At 35.8% G+C, this 16,420-nt stretch overlaps 1 protein-coding gene across 4 annotated transcripts in view; it reads right to left on the bottom strand.

The window, feature by feature from the left end:
* The window catches only part of LOC118194650 (MAPK/MAK/MRK overlapping kinase-like), a 129,663-nt gene that overhangs the window by 91,348 nt on the left and 21,895 nt on the right, over positions 1 to 16,420 (bottom strand). For all 4 annotated transcript variants that reach the window (XM_085824415.1, XM_085824412.1, XM_085824416.1 and 1 more), the window contains exon 3: positions 5,575 to 5,664. In XM_085824415.1, the coding sequence (XP_085680541.1) occupies positions 5,575 to 5,664 (90 nt within the window). The remainder of the gene's footprint in view (positions 1 to 5,574; positions 5,665 to 16,420) is intronic.

Genomic DNA, 16,420 nt, shown 5'->3' with positions numbered 1-16,420 from the left:
GCCGTAATCTAATAAACCAAACCAAACCAACTATAGTAGTTGGCTACTATAGATAAGTTCTTATCTATAGTAGCCAAAGTTTGTAGTAGGAAAAATCAGTTCACCAAAGTTTAACAAAATGCAGAAACATTAATATGAAACTGGTGATTCCTGTTCCATAACAAACACAACCATGGTTGTGTTTGTTATATTGTGATACTTCTTTGGCAATAAGAAGCAACTCCAATGATGGAACACAGAAAAAACTTTATTTAGCACTCAAATGGCGACATACAAAACAAGAAGAAAAAATCTGATGTGTACACCACATGACTTCCTTGTACGGAATATTAAATTATACGCATTTTTCTTGAATTTCACTTAAATTGATTGGATTGAATTAAATCTACTTCGTCGACAGCGCATAAACCACAATAGAATAAATGCACTCTTTAAAATTCACTATATTAGTTTACTATAACGACACTCTGAATGCACAAAATTTATATCACTTGAAGAATTATCTTATCGTTGCCACATGTTTTATTCAAATACTATAATAAAGCTAGAACGATGTATGAAAACATTAAGCAAACAAAACAGAAAAGTAACAGTTTTTCACAGACGATTTAGTATTTCTCATTCAATTAATTCAGTTCTCACTTCGCGACAAGGCAAAAATACATAAAAACTCAAAATATCTGTATTAAAAATTCTATCTGTATTCGAAGTAAATCTTAAACGCTTATTTCCTCGAAAAAATTCCAGAAAGGATTCAGCATGATTTATTTCGCAATAATAAATGAAGGCGTTATTTTTGTTGTTGCGAAGCTTAGTCTCTCTAGATTGGCAACAAATCTACAATTCTGCTGTTTCAAATGTAAACAAATATATCCGCCATGTTATTTAAAACTTAACCGCACTTAAACAGCTTTTAAATTGTTGATAATTGTACAAATATTGCTTCCAGAATTACGAAAGGTATAAAAACCTTAACCGGAAGATAAGAACAACATAATTCAATCATTTGTAAAGCAAAAAATGTACAATTTACAAACATGTAAGAGTAAAGAAACTGAGATTACTGTGCCAAGTAACAGAGTGGATATATATATAAATATAGTATTTATATACGTTTGGTGCGGCCGATTGCAACCAAAATACGAGGTGCACATCTACATGTTATAGCAGTGCTATATACAAAATTTCAACGTTCTGAGGCTACTCGTTTTCGAGTTAGGCGAGATACGTACGCACGTACGTACATATGTTCGTATAGACGTCACGAAAAATTCTCTTCAGAATTCATTTTAAAGCAGTTTTATAATTTTTTTGGAGGAAACGGGTCTTTTATCCTGCCCTTACGTACAGATATCACGCAAAAACATCGTTAAATTGCATGCGATAGCGGTCAAAATGGATATTTTCGTTGAAATATGCTGCCTGAAACTTTTCTCGATTACAATACTTCCTTTTTACTTCGTACAAGGAAGTAAAAAGAATTCTAACATTTAAAAATAAATTACATTCTTCGTGCGAGAGTCGCTAGTGGCACTCGAGCCTGGTTTCAAAATTTGCCATTCACAAATACCTTAATGTTCATCTATTTAAATTATTTAAACTACAAGATTTTAATAATATTTAGAGCTGCTACAATGTGAAGAAACCAAGGAAGAAGAAATGATGGAATACATGAAATGTCACGCTTGGATACATACTCGGTGTGCTGGAGTTAGTGCTGCAATTAAAAGGTTCTTCTGTTGTAATTGCCGTTATGAAAGCTCGTGGTCCAATTTAGGAAACTAGCGGTCCAAATAAGGAAACCGGTTTCCTAAACTGAACCGATGACATGATTTTTTTAAATTCATTTTTCACCGTTATAAATAATTTTTAAAATTTAATAAATGGTTTTAAGGTACACTTAGTTTATTTTCTACTACTTAATTTTTATTGGCACTTCTTCCCTCTTTCTATATAATGCAAAATACAAAATTGGTCCAAATTAGGCTACTCTCCCATATATATATGTGTGTAATTAATTACAAAATAATTCTTTTTTCATTCAATTAGTTTGCTTTCTGTTTCTTTGACTAAAAAATAAAATTAAAATTTTCCTTGAAATATTTTAACGTTTTTCTTTTGGTTTCAAAATTACATTTACATACAAGATTTTAGCTTTTTCAGCGATTAATTTCTTGCCAAAGTATTTTGTTTTCGAAGAACAGAAACCAAGATGGCAAAAATGTACGTATCGCCTATCAAATTTAAACTAGAATCTAATGAGAGTGAAGGGAGTTCTTAATTTCGTTTTGTATGTTCTAAATAGGTTTTTCAACTACATCTTAGTTCACTGGATTTTCTGTTTAAAGATTCGCATTTAAATTTAAAAATTGTTTCACTGAAGTTTTTTTTTTCACTTAAACAAAACTTCAGTGAAAAATTTAAGTTTTAATATTCTGTTCTTTTGATATTCTCTTTATTTTCTCTTTATTTAAGTTTAAAAATATAGAATTCTCTTTATTTAATATAAAATTCTCTTTATTTAATATAGAATTCTCTTTATTTAATATAGAATTCTCTTTATTTAATATAGAATTCTCTAATTAAATATATAATTCTCTTTATTTAAGTTTTGATATTCTGTTCTTCAGTTTTGTTTTAAATTCTTTTAAAAATATAGAATTCTCTTTATTTAAGATTATTCCAATATTTATAATTAGAAATATTTGGGGAAGGGCCAAAATTTTCGGATGAAATATTATAATTATTATTTAAATACATTGAAATGGTTCATCGGCTAATTCTGGATACAGAAAAGCAAAGATTTTTGTAGAAGAGAGATTTCAATTAATTTCAACCCCCTGATGAAGCGACACTGAGATTGATTGAATTCCTCTTCTGTTTTTGCTCATTTTTCTTTTAATTTCATAGTTTTTGAAGAGGGGTTTTGCTTGTTTGATATGTTTTGGTTTTAAAATTTTTTAATTTATTTCTGCATTTCTATGATTATTTGAAATTTATTACTTATGAATTTCAATTTCTGGTCTTTGTGAAATATTAGTTCTAAATTTCTTACTTTATGTCTTTAATTATATATAGTATATATATGGGACGTACCAGCTTTTGTCCGGAATAAATAGATTGGTGAAGAATCATAGATGTAGTCGAAGCTTAAAGTATCAGACGATAAATTTAAAAAAACAGGATCCATTTATTATTATTCAGGAGAAATAGCAGTTACAAAAAATCAGATCTCCGGATTAAATAAAAAAGAACTACTAATAACTTTTTATATGAAGTTTCCTGCATCGTTACATTAAAGAAAGGACCCCGATATTCCTTTGCGAGTCCTTTTATAGTCTCTGGAAAGGCGGAGCTTCCAAGAAATGACGTCAGCCTCTTCAGCCATTCCAGTTCGCTTTAAATATCTCCAGAACATTCTATAACTGTACGTGTAGAAAAGGCGGGAAAAACAACTTGACTACGGGGCTGTGGATTTAATTCCACGTACTTTCAAATAAGAGACCGTCGCCGTTAAAAATGAAAAGAACATACAGTTAGAAATTTAAGTGTATTCCTGACTATGGAATTTTATTATTACATATATATATATTAATGTATGTATGTATATGTATGTGTGTGTATATATGTACATATGTATGTATAGATATCGATATAGATATAGATATTCGTATAAAGTCGATCCATAGATTTAATCTAAATAATAAATTATTTTAGGCATATTACGCGTATGCGTCGATTGTCTACTTATTCCTGCTTACAGTGAGCCGCCTGCGCTTGGGATTGGTTTGCCTACAATCGAGCAGAGCTTCTCCGTCTCATTCCGTCATTCATACGTTCGTAGCTGCACATTTTATCAGATACCTTAAATAGAATTTACCCAGCTAGTGCGAGAAATATAGCAAATGACGTGAAGGAGTACGAGCATACAAATCGCCGAAAACCCCTTATGCACTTATATCGCCTCCACAATGATAGCCGGCAGACATGCACGAGTATATGCATTGGACTGAATATTTTCATAATTTTTCGGCAGCATAATTAGTATCCTTGGTTCAATATTTCGCTTAAATATACACATAGTTGCACATTCTCTTAATTTTGCACACAAATATTAATTAAAAACAAAATTATTAGAATATAATATTTTTCCCTGTCTGAATATTTTATGATATGAAAATTTGCAAACATTCTTTCTCTCTTGAGTAACATCCAAACACAGCAAATTGTTTACTTTCCCTCATGTAAATCAATATCCTTTATTTGAAGATCGACTGCACGTAATATGTTATAACCCACCGTAAAACGACATATCATTCATATATATATATATATATATATATATAGTCTCGTTGCGAGCGAATTTAGACTCGACTCTCGTTAGAAAAGCTGAGGGTTGTTATTATTATTTCGCGTGCGGAAATGCTATTTCGAATATAATAGCGCTGATAAGTTTGAAGGTCGCCTCAAATGAAAATCACCAATCGAGTAACATCTCAGATGGTTGTGTTTAACCTATTGAATCACCTAGGCGACGAAAAATTGTTCCCGAGCCAATAGCAAAAGTCCACTGAACTTGCGAGCAGACAAGATTCCACTGGTGTCCATTTTCGGTTTTAGCCCCAGACAGTGAATATTTTGTAAGTTTTAAGACTTCGATGGCCCCACTTCGCATCTTCTCAAGCAATCCTTTGAATAAGTGATTCATTTTTTATTAATTGGACACTGTATATTTGTTTTCGCAGATCCATTTCTTGGCAAATTTGCTTTTGCAGCTGATCACGTTTTGTGTTGCAAAAGCGTAATTTTGAGGTACAGTGATATGACATCTTAATCTTCTAAATTTTAATATGACCACCAGCAAAGCTGAACTCGCAGTTTCACAGAATTTGCCGATATGAGAACTTTTGGTTATCACCTTGAACCGTCTAGTGGGTAGCGTAAGTTGGCTGCTAATACTAGTTCGAATCTCGCCTGAGGCTTGATTCTTTTTGGTGTTCTTCCCTCCATTCTCGCGAGCGTAATAATCTTTCTCGCTTTACGAACCGCATGCAAATATCCTTCAATATTATTAACGCGTTAAGCTCGGAGCTAAATTTAGTTTAAATTTTCTTTTATAGCTCGGAGCGGTTAAGTCGGCCGAGCGGTTAAGTCGCTGAACACTGGTAGTTCGTTCCGAGGTTCGAATCCCGCGAACGGGCTGGCTGCATGGGTGTTTTCGTGGTTTTCCCCATGTGTAACGTGTATACGAGCCAATTTCCCTTAAAAATTCCTCCACAAAGGCATCCCTCCCCTTAGGCAGATAGCCCTAGTGTGCTTTGCCATAATTAAATACACATACACACTTTTATAGCTCGGTAAATGCAAATAATATATCCGTACATAAAGAAAGAGAAAAAGACAAAACAAATAACATTATAAGTAATTCTTACATTTCCTCGTAAGTTCTCACGTGGTGTAAGTAGTTAGCACCTCCAGGAAGAACGTAAGAAATGGAACTCTTACGACACTCTACTATTAAAAGTAATACATTACATTTATTCATGGCTAAGATGAACAAAAGGCGATACTCACAAGATTATATCGTGGAGTTGTACCACATTGACGTGAGGACGAAGCCGACGAAGAGCCCGGATTTCCGTCAATCCTAAAGCTTGATCCACACTTTATAAAGAAACAAAATTAATGAGCACATAAATTTCACATTACAAAGCATCGCTGCAAGAACAATTAATTCGTACAATTATTATTCAATACCACTACGAAAAAATTACTGAATCTTTGTATCACTTTTAAGTAACTGCTGCGTTTTCGCCATAACCTCATGGATAAAATGAATGTTGAAGAATTTCGCATTTGTATTAGCAATACATACCTATCGAAATTCGCATGGGTTATGACGATTTCGCCAATACAACACTTTTGTCCACTCCTCACTAGTGCCTTATACCCCATCAACGATGTTTGCTCCTCGCGCATATTCTATCAAAAAACCTGCTTACTTCTGTTCCCGCTATCTGACCTAGTTATACTCTGTGATTAAAAAATATCTGGCAAAATTTAAAGGCAGATAGCACAGTCAAAGAGACTGATATTTTGTGTTGTTTTAACTTGACTTTCACATGTGCTTAATTTGACTTTCACATGTGCTTATTTGTGCTTTCAAAGTTTAGTCAACCCTTTCCGGCACGCTACCTTTTAAAGTTGGAATTTTGATTAAAAAAAGGTAGGCAGTCTAATTAGGTCTAGAGGAGTACACAAGTAAAATTTTGTGAAGATAGCACTTATCGTTTTAATTCTGTGGGTGTGCCCGAAGCGAGCACACTGATTGGATAGAGCTTCGGAAAGAGTGCTGAAACGAGCATTGCTGGGAAGCACGTAAAAGAGTAAGAGATTTTGCCTACAATTAAAAAACACTAGATTCTGAATACCGTAGCATATTTAGCATTACCTAAGGTGTGCCGCGGGAAGACTTGGTACTCTACATTCCCTAAAAGGCAATTTTTTGGTTATATGATGATTACATGCGTATGAATGGGGGAAAAAAAGTAGCTTGGTTATATGATATTTACATTATTTACATTTCATATTTATACTTTAGTCTATTTTTTTTCATGGTGGTACTTTTAGAAGAAAGTGACACCACTTTTGAAAAAGAACAACCCAATATTGTATGTTTTACACATGTACCGGGATCCATATCAGATTCACTATCTGAAGCAATTCGTGTAGCACTTTCAATGCTTCAGAAATGGTCAGCCCTCTCAGATCCGTTTGGAAAATAATTAAAAATCCGAAAAAATAAACTAATATTATATACACGATTAAGAAATTATAAACTGTAAAATAAAATTAAATAAAAGTCTACAACTCAAAACTACTAAACATAGCACTAGCGAAACTTTGAACGAAAAGCGAGAAAAGAAAAAGAGAATTGCTCTAGTGAAAAACTGATAAAATTACCCTTAACCTTCAGAAAATCACCCCAACAATTTGTTAGTTAATAACCAAACGTCCCCTCCCCCCCCCCCCAAAAAAAAGAGAGAGAGAGAGAGAAAAGAAGAAAGAGAAAAACAGGAAATTAAACACAGAGGTGGACCTACCTTTCTGTTGTCAATGAACTGACCGATGAGATGCGAAGAAACAAAGTATACAGACTCTCAGTCGTCCTAGATTTTCGGTGAGACCGGTCTGGGCACACCTAGGGTTCGCCGTTCGATTTTAGGCACGATTTCAAGGTAAAAATTTAAAACTAATATAGAATAAGGAGATTAGCATACAGCCAAAAAATAACATAGAAGTTTCTTTTCAAACTATTCCTTTTATATCCTAAAAAAATCTGGAAGATTTCTTTGAAAAATGAGGGTCTTAAAAAACTAAACATGGCTAAAATATATGAACCGGTTTGTGTTGAGGTGCCATCTACTATAAATAAAGAAGGTTTAGAGTAACCTATAGTAACTTCTAAATCCTTTTTCATTCAATTTTTCTGTGCGACAGAAGGAAATTTTTAGGTGTGCCCAGAGCGGGTACACCGTGCTGCAAAGGGTTAAGCTACGAGCAATAACTAGAAGCAATATCATAGATTTTAGCTAAGAGTAAATGGTGAGAAGTACATTTAAGTACACTCAAACCCCAATACAGCAAGTCCGGTTTAAAACACCCAAAATTAACGAATGAATGTTTTGTTCCCGTCGAATTTCCTGAACTCTTAATGTTACTATAGAAAACCTCCAGCTATATTATAGAGTTCCTGTAAAATGTAATCCTGAACCTAGTGAACTGCTAAACGAATAATCGCTTAAGTCCAAGAACAGAAACGTAAATTCAAGAAGTTTTAATTCCCCTTTATTTGCTCAAAATAAAGATTTAGCAGTTCGCCCCTTTCTCAAGGCGTACAGAAAAGCCTCCACTTAGGCTTAAACTCAAAATGTAAGAAATAGGAACTAACTAATGACTAACTAAAGAAATTTAGCCTAAGCTAATACAATTCTAAACTACTTGGCCCGTAATGTTAAATTAGCCAGCGAACTATCAAAAGGCACATAATACGGCCGAGTGTAATAACAGCTTAGAGAAGCCCAAAAGCAAACGTGCGTTATTCAGGAATCCTTTCTCTATCTGGCGAAGTCAGTTGAACTTGACTTAAACACTACTCTACCTCCCATATGCATTCAACGCGATTAAAAACTCGTTCTGGTAGGGAGATGTAATCTGGAGCTAGGAAGGATAGGAACGAGGTATAAACTTACAATAACTGTTATAAAATTAAAATATACCTTACAATATATAGATGAGATATAACGAATTTTGTTGATATCATCAACTGGAATGTTTTTGTACTTTTCCAATGCTTATTCAAAATATCAAAAAATTTTAAGCGAATGCTTATTACCTCTTAAATTCATATACAAGTTAAGGCTTATAGGATAATGAAAAATACATTTATGTTTGTAGAGACATTAGGTTTTTTGGGGGGAAGCAGGCAAGATGAAAAATATCAACGCCTTCCCCGGGAATTGAACAGCTGACTCTCAATTACGCGCTGAGCGTGCAGACCACTACACCACGAAGGCTGGCTAAGAAGGAGGGAGAAATACCTAATATACTCCCCCTTTTAAAAGGCGACTGAGGTTTAAGGGAACCGAATCGCCAAATCCTGGGTGAGGAGAATCATTATCCGACACTCTTTAGTTCGGGCGCCACTGTAGAGACTGTAGACTGGTGCCAATGTAGGTTATAAGGTATTTCTTATGTCTTCTTAGCAAGCCTTTGTGGTGTAGTAATCTGCACACCCAGCGCGTAATTGAGAGGTCCGCGGTTCGGTTCCCGGCGAAGGCGTTGCTAATTTTTCATCTCTTCTGCTTCCAAAAATTACCTAATGTCTCTACAGTGGCGTCCAAACTAAAAGGCTGGTGGATGAGGATTTCTCCCCACCCACCCCGGATTTGGCGATTGGGTCCCCTAAAGACCCCAGCCGCCCTTTAAAAGAGGGAATATATAAGGTATTTCTCCTACCTTCTTGGCGTGCCTTCGTGGTGTAGTGGTTCTGCACACTGGGCCGGTATTCCAGAGGTCCGCGGTTCGATTCCCGGCGAAGGCTTTGTTAATTTTTCCTGCTTCCAAAAAAGATCCTAATGTCTCTACAAGATATTTTTGGAAGCAGGCAAGATGAAAATATGCAACGCCTTTGCCGGGAATCGAACCGCAGACCTCTCAATTACGCTCCGAGCGGGCAGACAACTATACCACAAATGCTCGCTAAGAAGGCGGGAGAAATACCTTATATGTTATTATTCTTTATTTACACTCCTACGTTTCGCTGTTTACTAAACAAACACTATACGAGGCAGATGTACACAGTTCTTGGAAAAACAGGACACATAATAAAAATATCTTAGATCCTATTGTGTCATGAACTGAGCCAAACTGTTTGAATAGGTACTTTGATTCTATTCAAATTATATTATTGAGAACTCAAACAGTGCTTCGTTCGAGGTTCATGCTAAAATAAATGTTTCGAAATGTTTGTTATTCTGAGAGAGGGAAAATAGTAAACAGATTTTTTATAAGTTTGAGGCTATACATGTGATTCGTCTTTTATATGAAGCAGAAATTTTTTATCATTTTCGGTTTCTTAGTACTCTGTAGAATCGTAAAGGTATGGTAAAATCAAAAACATTTAGTAATTGCACCTAATAATATCGGTAAATAATATTTAATATGATTTTTTTAAAATTAGAGTTATTATTAACTTCTTTTCAGAGATTTGAGAATGCTAATCTCTTTACACTATTTAGTGACGCAATCCATTTTTACTTCCTTGTACGAAGTAAAAAGGAAGTATTGTAATCGCGAAAAGTTTCAGGCAGCATATTTCAACGAAAATATCCATTTTGACCGCTATCGAATGCAATTTAACGATGTTTTTGCGTCATATCTGTACGTAAGGACAGAATAAAATACTCTTTTAAAACTGCTTTAAAATTAATTCTGAAGAGAATTTTTCGTGGCGTCTGTACGAATGTATGTACGTATGTACGTGCGTGCGTAGGTACGTATCTCGCATAACTCAAAAACGAGTATCATCAGAACGTTGAAATTTTGTATATAGAGGACTGCTATAACACCTCGTATTTTGGTTGCAATCGGCCGCAGCAAACGTATGTAAATATATTTATATATATATATATCCACTCTGTTACCCGGCTCAGTGATCTCAGTTTCTTTACTCTTATATGTTTGTAAATTGTACATTTTTTACTTTAAAATGATTGAAATATGTTGTTTTTATCTTCCGGTTAAGGTTTTTATGCTTGCTTTTAGTAAATCTGAGAGCGATAGTATTTGGTGGAAACGATTTGAAAAGTGATACAGCCTTTTAAAGTTTTCAACGTAAAATCGCAAAACGAAAACAATAGTCCTTCAGGGACAAAGCCTTTTTAGACTAATAAATTAAAAAATTAATTAAATAAAATAAAAAAATTTAAAAATCTGAAAGTTTTCAGATTTTATATTACGCCGAAAGGGGCTTTTTTTTAACGTTTTGTGTTGCCTTCTTAAACCATAAAATTCAATTCAACAGCGATATCATAAAATAATTTAAAAAGAAGATGTCTTTAGAATTTCCAATACACAATCTCGTGAGCTCTAGATAAAAATGTTTTTTGTATTTTCGTACATTACTGCCATTGCTAGCTTTGAAATTGTTTAGCTTCTTAATGAAAAACTCATAAATGCTTTACAGAATATGAAACAGGTAATAAAACAAATTCCAAACTCCAAATTTGGGCTCTCAGATGCCCATATTCGGGTGGAGAGGTACGTTATTCAAAATTTGGTGACTCTAGGTACTGTTGTTTTATCACAATGCGACAAACACATACATTTATGCAGATTCTTCAATATTTAATTTCTTTAAATATAATACAGGACTCTAATATTCGGTGGCAACAATCTGAAAAGTGAAACGCCGTTTATAGCGAAATGCCACAAAATACCGAACCGAAATTAATAGCTCATTTGGGCTAACGCGTTTTGGGCTAAAATCTAAAATATGAAGTTTGAAATTTTATTTTTTGCTTTTATTTTTATCTTTTAAAGCTTACAATTGATGAAAAATTCACGAAAGTTTATTTATTTAAAATAGGATAAAATATAGAGACAGCACTAAAACGGTGCTCCACCCGTTCATACACAAACCATTCACTAAATACACAGATAGAATACTTTTCTATACCCAGCATAAAGTTAGTGAGTGCTCATGAAGTCCTAGAGACTTGGGAATAAAATATTCCGAGTCATTTGCTTTATAAAAGACGTTATATTCCAAGCTTATTCAAATATTAGCTTATTATATATCCAAGCTTATTCAAATATTCAAACAAAACGTTCCAGAAAATAGAGTAATTTGGAGAAATCGCATTCTCTGTGATGATGGAACGATTTTACCTTAGGGCAAAACAGAAATTCGTTACCTTAATGGACTTCTGTTGCCACTCATTATTCGATTGTCTTGGGAATGGCGGTCCGAAAATAGAATGCGTGATACCAATCCGTGCTAGACAGAAGAACCGTTAATAGAAATTTCGTGGTTACTATTTTATCTGCTTTTCTGATAGCTTAAAAAGTATCGTGACAGGTCTTCTGGGAAGATGCATAGGTCCAATTTAGAACTGCAGCTTTCAAAGCAATTATTCTTGGATTGGTAATCAGAAAGGATTCAACTATGCTCTGTGGAAAAGCTCACGTGTTGAAACATGTGTTCAGAGCTTGATGGAATTTAATTTTAGAAAAAGATGATTGGAAATATAGTAGCTCCACGTGTACGTTCTTTCTCCCATACGTAGTGTGTAGCTTTTTGGTGTAATTTGAGGCACGCTCGACTAGCATCGGAAGGGTCGAGCCCCAGCGAGGGCGTCGCTGTGTAAAGATTCTGTACTGTTTACTTTAAGTTACAGTTGAATGTGAAGAATCTTAAGAACTGGTAATCAAATAACCGCTTGAGTTCGTGAGACAGTAAATAAACTTGGAAAGGGTTAAAAAACCCTTTATTATTCATGTAAGATTTAATAGAACTCCGTCTTGGAGTTTTACAATAAAGCCGACACTCGGGCTTGAACTTAAGAGACTAAGAATCAAACTAAACTAATCTTAACCAAAGGAGATATAGCCGAAGCTATCAAACTTCTAACGGAGTTGGCCCCTTAACGCTTTCACTACAACTGTGTGATTAAGCTCCCGTGCCCACCAATCTAAAGTGGCAATGCTAACGATTCGCAAATACATGACATCTCCTTAGTGAGATGTGTTATGCCTCCTTAATGATATATGTGCGATCTCTACAACAGCATGTGAACAGGCATCTTCTTATGCAGTGTTAGTGAACGCTTGTGTGCCTCATGGTGCACTCATTGCTGGGGCACTGCACAATAATTAGTGCTACAACATCTTCGTGGTTTTTTATCGGTATTTTTTATCTATGTTCTTAGCGACGCTACAATAATCAACGCCTTGCAATCTAACTGCACTCTTTTGCACACATGAGTATTCATGAACTCATCATTCCTCATTCAAGATGTACCTGTATTTATATACAACAGAACTGCCCTACACTAACATTGTGCTCCAGCTTTCATGTGACTTATTTGTCTTTTTGTGCCTTAAGTGACTATGTGTATGTACCTGTTTTATGTGCTGTCTGTTTATGCATCTTACGCATTGTGTTTTGTGTATTGTTTGCCTATGCGTACGTCTTATTATACAAGTATTTTTAGTTTAACTACCTACCATCTGTAACACCACAGCTTGTCTCTTCAATCTGTAATACAATCCTACTAATGCCCTTGTAAGGCCATGTACTTCCCTTTGACAACCTCAATAATCTCCTGGTGCAGCCTCGTGTGGCTCCAGGAAGCTTTTGCTGTAGTTAGAGGACGGCGTGGAACACATGCCTGTTTACCTCTGTTAGACACCAGGCGTTCCAGTCCTCCGTAACTTACCTACTACCTACCTACCTCACTAAGAAAGTAGAACTTCGCGGTTAAATACCGCTCTTCCTCGATTTGCATCCAAACGTGATTCTAAAACTACGTTCTGGCCGGAAGTGGTAAGTTGAAATTAAGAAGCGATAGGACAGGAAGTTTAACTCAAAATTTAACTGTTAATAAAATTAACATAATCCTTACAGTTGATTATACATGTTTCCTTGTTATGAAAATACCGAAGTCACCCTACAAGTGGCGCCCGAAGTAAATTTCCAGGCATTGGTGACTGGATCCCTCCTCAGTTACTGTTTGTGGGGGGGGGGATGTAAGTTTTTTTTCTCTCTTACCGTTATCTTTGGACGTTAGAGATTTCAGATAGCCCCACAATAAGAAATCCCACGGGGCTAAATCAGACGAGCGCGTTGACCACTAACGATCACCTCGTAAGGAAATAAGGCGTCCAGAGAAGTGTTCTCCAAAGAACCATGGTCCAATGATGCCTATTCTGGACAATGCACACCAAACAGTCACACGTTCTGTATGGAAGGGCTGCTTATGAAATTCTCGGGGATTCGTGCCACTCCATTATCGCATGTTTTGCTTGATACATGTTGCAACCAGGAAGACGAAAATGAGCCTCATCGATATAGAACACAAGGCCATCATGAGGAGTACTGTCAAGAACGGCTTTGCATGCATTTTTTCGCGAAAGAAAATCCTGTGGATTAAGTTTTTGCACCACTGCCAATTTATATGAATTAAAATGCAGTTCGTTGAAAAGTACGACTCCATGGAAGATTTGGTTTGGTTTGGTTTATTTAATTATGGCAAAGCACACTAGGGCTATCTGCCTAAGAGGAGGGATGCCTTCGTGGAGGACTTTCTAAGGGAAACTGGCTCGTATACACGTTACACATGGGGAAAACCACGAAACTACCCATGCAGCCAGCCCGTTCGCTGGATTCGAACCTCGGACCGAACTACCAGTGTTCAGCGACTTTACCGCTCGGCCGCTGGTGGGCTCTCCATGGAAGAACGCGAGCTCCTCTCTCGTCCACTACATGATTCGGCACTAAACCTACATTACATACAACTTTAGATACCGCTCTTTTCAATGAACGCCACCCCACCCTTCTCGGAATAAATGCCGCTAGATGGCGCACGTTTCAAATAAGGAAGTTTCCCTGTCGCACCTTGTACGACTACACTCACAGCGATTTGTCGCTCAGTCTGAGGCAAATCACAGAGTCTAATAAAGTATCGTAACAGGTCTTCTGGGAAGATGCATGGGTCCAATTTAGAACTGCAGCTTTCAACGCAATTATTCTTGGATAGGTAATCAGAAAGGATTCAACTATAGTCTGTGGAAAAGCTCACGTGTTGAAACATGTGTTCAGAGCTTGATGGAATTTAATTTTAGAAAACGATGATTGGAAATATAGTAGCTCCACGTGTACGTTCTTTCTCCCATACGTAGTTCGTAGCTTTTTGGTGTAATTTGAGGCACGCTCGACTAGCATCGGAAGGGTCGAGCCCCAGCGAGGGCGTCGCTGTGTAAAGATTCTGTACTGTTTACTTTAAGTTACAATTGAATGTGAAGAATCTTAAGAACTGGTAAGCAAATAATCGCTTGAGTTCGTGAGACAGTAAATAAACTTGGAAAGGGTTAAAAGACCCTTTATTATTCAAGTAAGATTTAAAGGTTAAAAAGGATTTTTAAAGGTTAAAACAACCTTTTTTATATGAGTCTTAAATGAACATAAAGATACAGCTTGTCAGATAGGCGAATCTCTGCGACTTGCTGATATTTAAATTAACGTAACAGAAAGTGAAATTTCAAATAAAAAGGACTACTCAAGCTGGATTAAATAGTTAACGGCGCATATTTTAAGCGTCGGCTAGCAAGATGCTAAAGCCAAAATAAAACTCAGCAGAGCTCGCGATATTATGTAACAAAAGTAGTAGCTCTAATCAAACATTCAAAACCTCAGCTTAAACACACAAACAACCGATCTGCATTCTGGTGAGGATTTCGAAAAGAAGATATAATAATTAAGGTTCAACTCCTGATAATTGGTTAATTAACACAAAATCTTACAATAGTATTATAATGCATTTTCTCCCTCCTTTCTGCATGCCTTCGAGGTGTAACTGGAAGATATTCAACGCGTATTCGAGAAGCAAGAATTCCACTTCCGGCGAAGGCACTGCACATTTTTCAATTCTCCTGCTCCAAAAAAACGTAACGAGTCCACAAGTGGCGCCCGAACAAAAAGTTGGGGGAACGATAATTCGTCAGCACCAGGTTTCGGCGATTGGATCCCCTTATTCCCAGTCGCGCTTTAAAAGGAGTAGCATATAAGACATTTTCTTCCTCCTTTCCGCGGGCCATCGTGGTGTAATTAATTGGACGTATACTCGACACGTATTCGAGATGTCCAGGGTTCGAGTTCCGGCGAGTGTATTGCATATTTTTCGCGTCATCTGTTTCAAAATAACCTATTGACTCTACAGTAATAAAATCTCATACCGCCTTTTAATTTATATAATCTTGTGCTGAAAATCCATTGGATTAGTATATTATCACAGCGCAAATTTTGTTACTCGGGTTTATTTTACATTATTAATTGCGTTACATATTTATTGTGTATTAATGGATTATAGTATTAGTAGTTTCGATTTATTTGATTACAGCAAAGATTACAGATTCTACGGCTCTGTGGCTTAACGAAGGGATGCCTTCGTAGAGGGCGTTTTAAGGAAACTGGCTCGTATACACGTTACACATGGGTAAAACCACGAAAACGTCCATACAGCCAGCCCGTTTGTCTAAAATTGAAGCCAGGTTTGAAGCCAGTGTTGCCTAAAATTGAAGCCAGTGTTCAGCGACTTTACCGCTCGACCGCTGGTGAGGCCGTATTAATTGTATTACTGTATTGCTTATTTATTGTGTTAGTATTATTGTATCGGGTCAGTCCATAAATTCGTGCGCATGTTTTGGTAAATTTTTAAATAATATAAAAAAACACTATTTAACATTTTAATCAATTATATATTTTCCTCCATTATCTACAATGTTTCGCCATCTTACAGGCAACTTTTTTATGCCGTTGCTTGTAGAAAGACTCTGGTTTCGATGCAAAAACACTTGAAAGTTTATTGTGTCCATCCTGCTTAAAATTTAATTTTTTTCTCAGTATAAAATTTTGTAAGGCACGAAATAAGTGAAAATCACTTGGGGCAATATCTGGGGAGTAAGCAGGATGTGGCGAAAGCTCCCAATTAAATTCACTAATTTTTTGCAGTGTTGTTCGAGTCGTATGCAGTCTAGCGTCATCATGATGAAACACCACTTTCTTGATATTCACCCATCCTGGGCTGTTTTTGAACAATTCTGAGTTTAGACGGTAATGTTGTTCACTATAAACTTCCGA

This window comes from Stegodyphus dumicola, chromosome 9 (assembly GCF_044657685.1).
Source record: "Stegodyphus dumicola isolate Sdum_Otavi_A_Nest chromosome 9, ASM4465768v1".
Taxonomy (NCBI): Eukaryota; Metazoa; Arthropoda; class Arachnida; order Araneae; family Eresidae; genus Stegodyphus; species Stegodyphus dumicola.
Note: the sequence above shows the minus strand (reverse complement) of the source record. Positions and strands in the feature narration are given on the sequence as shown.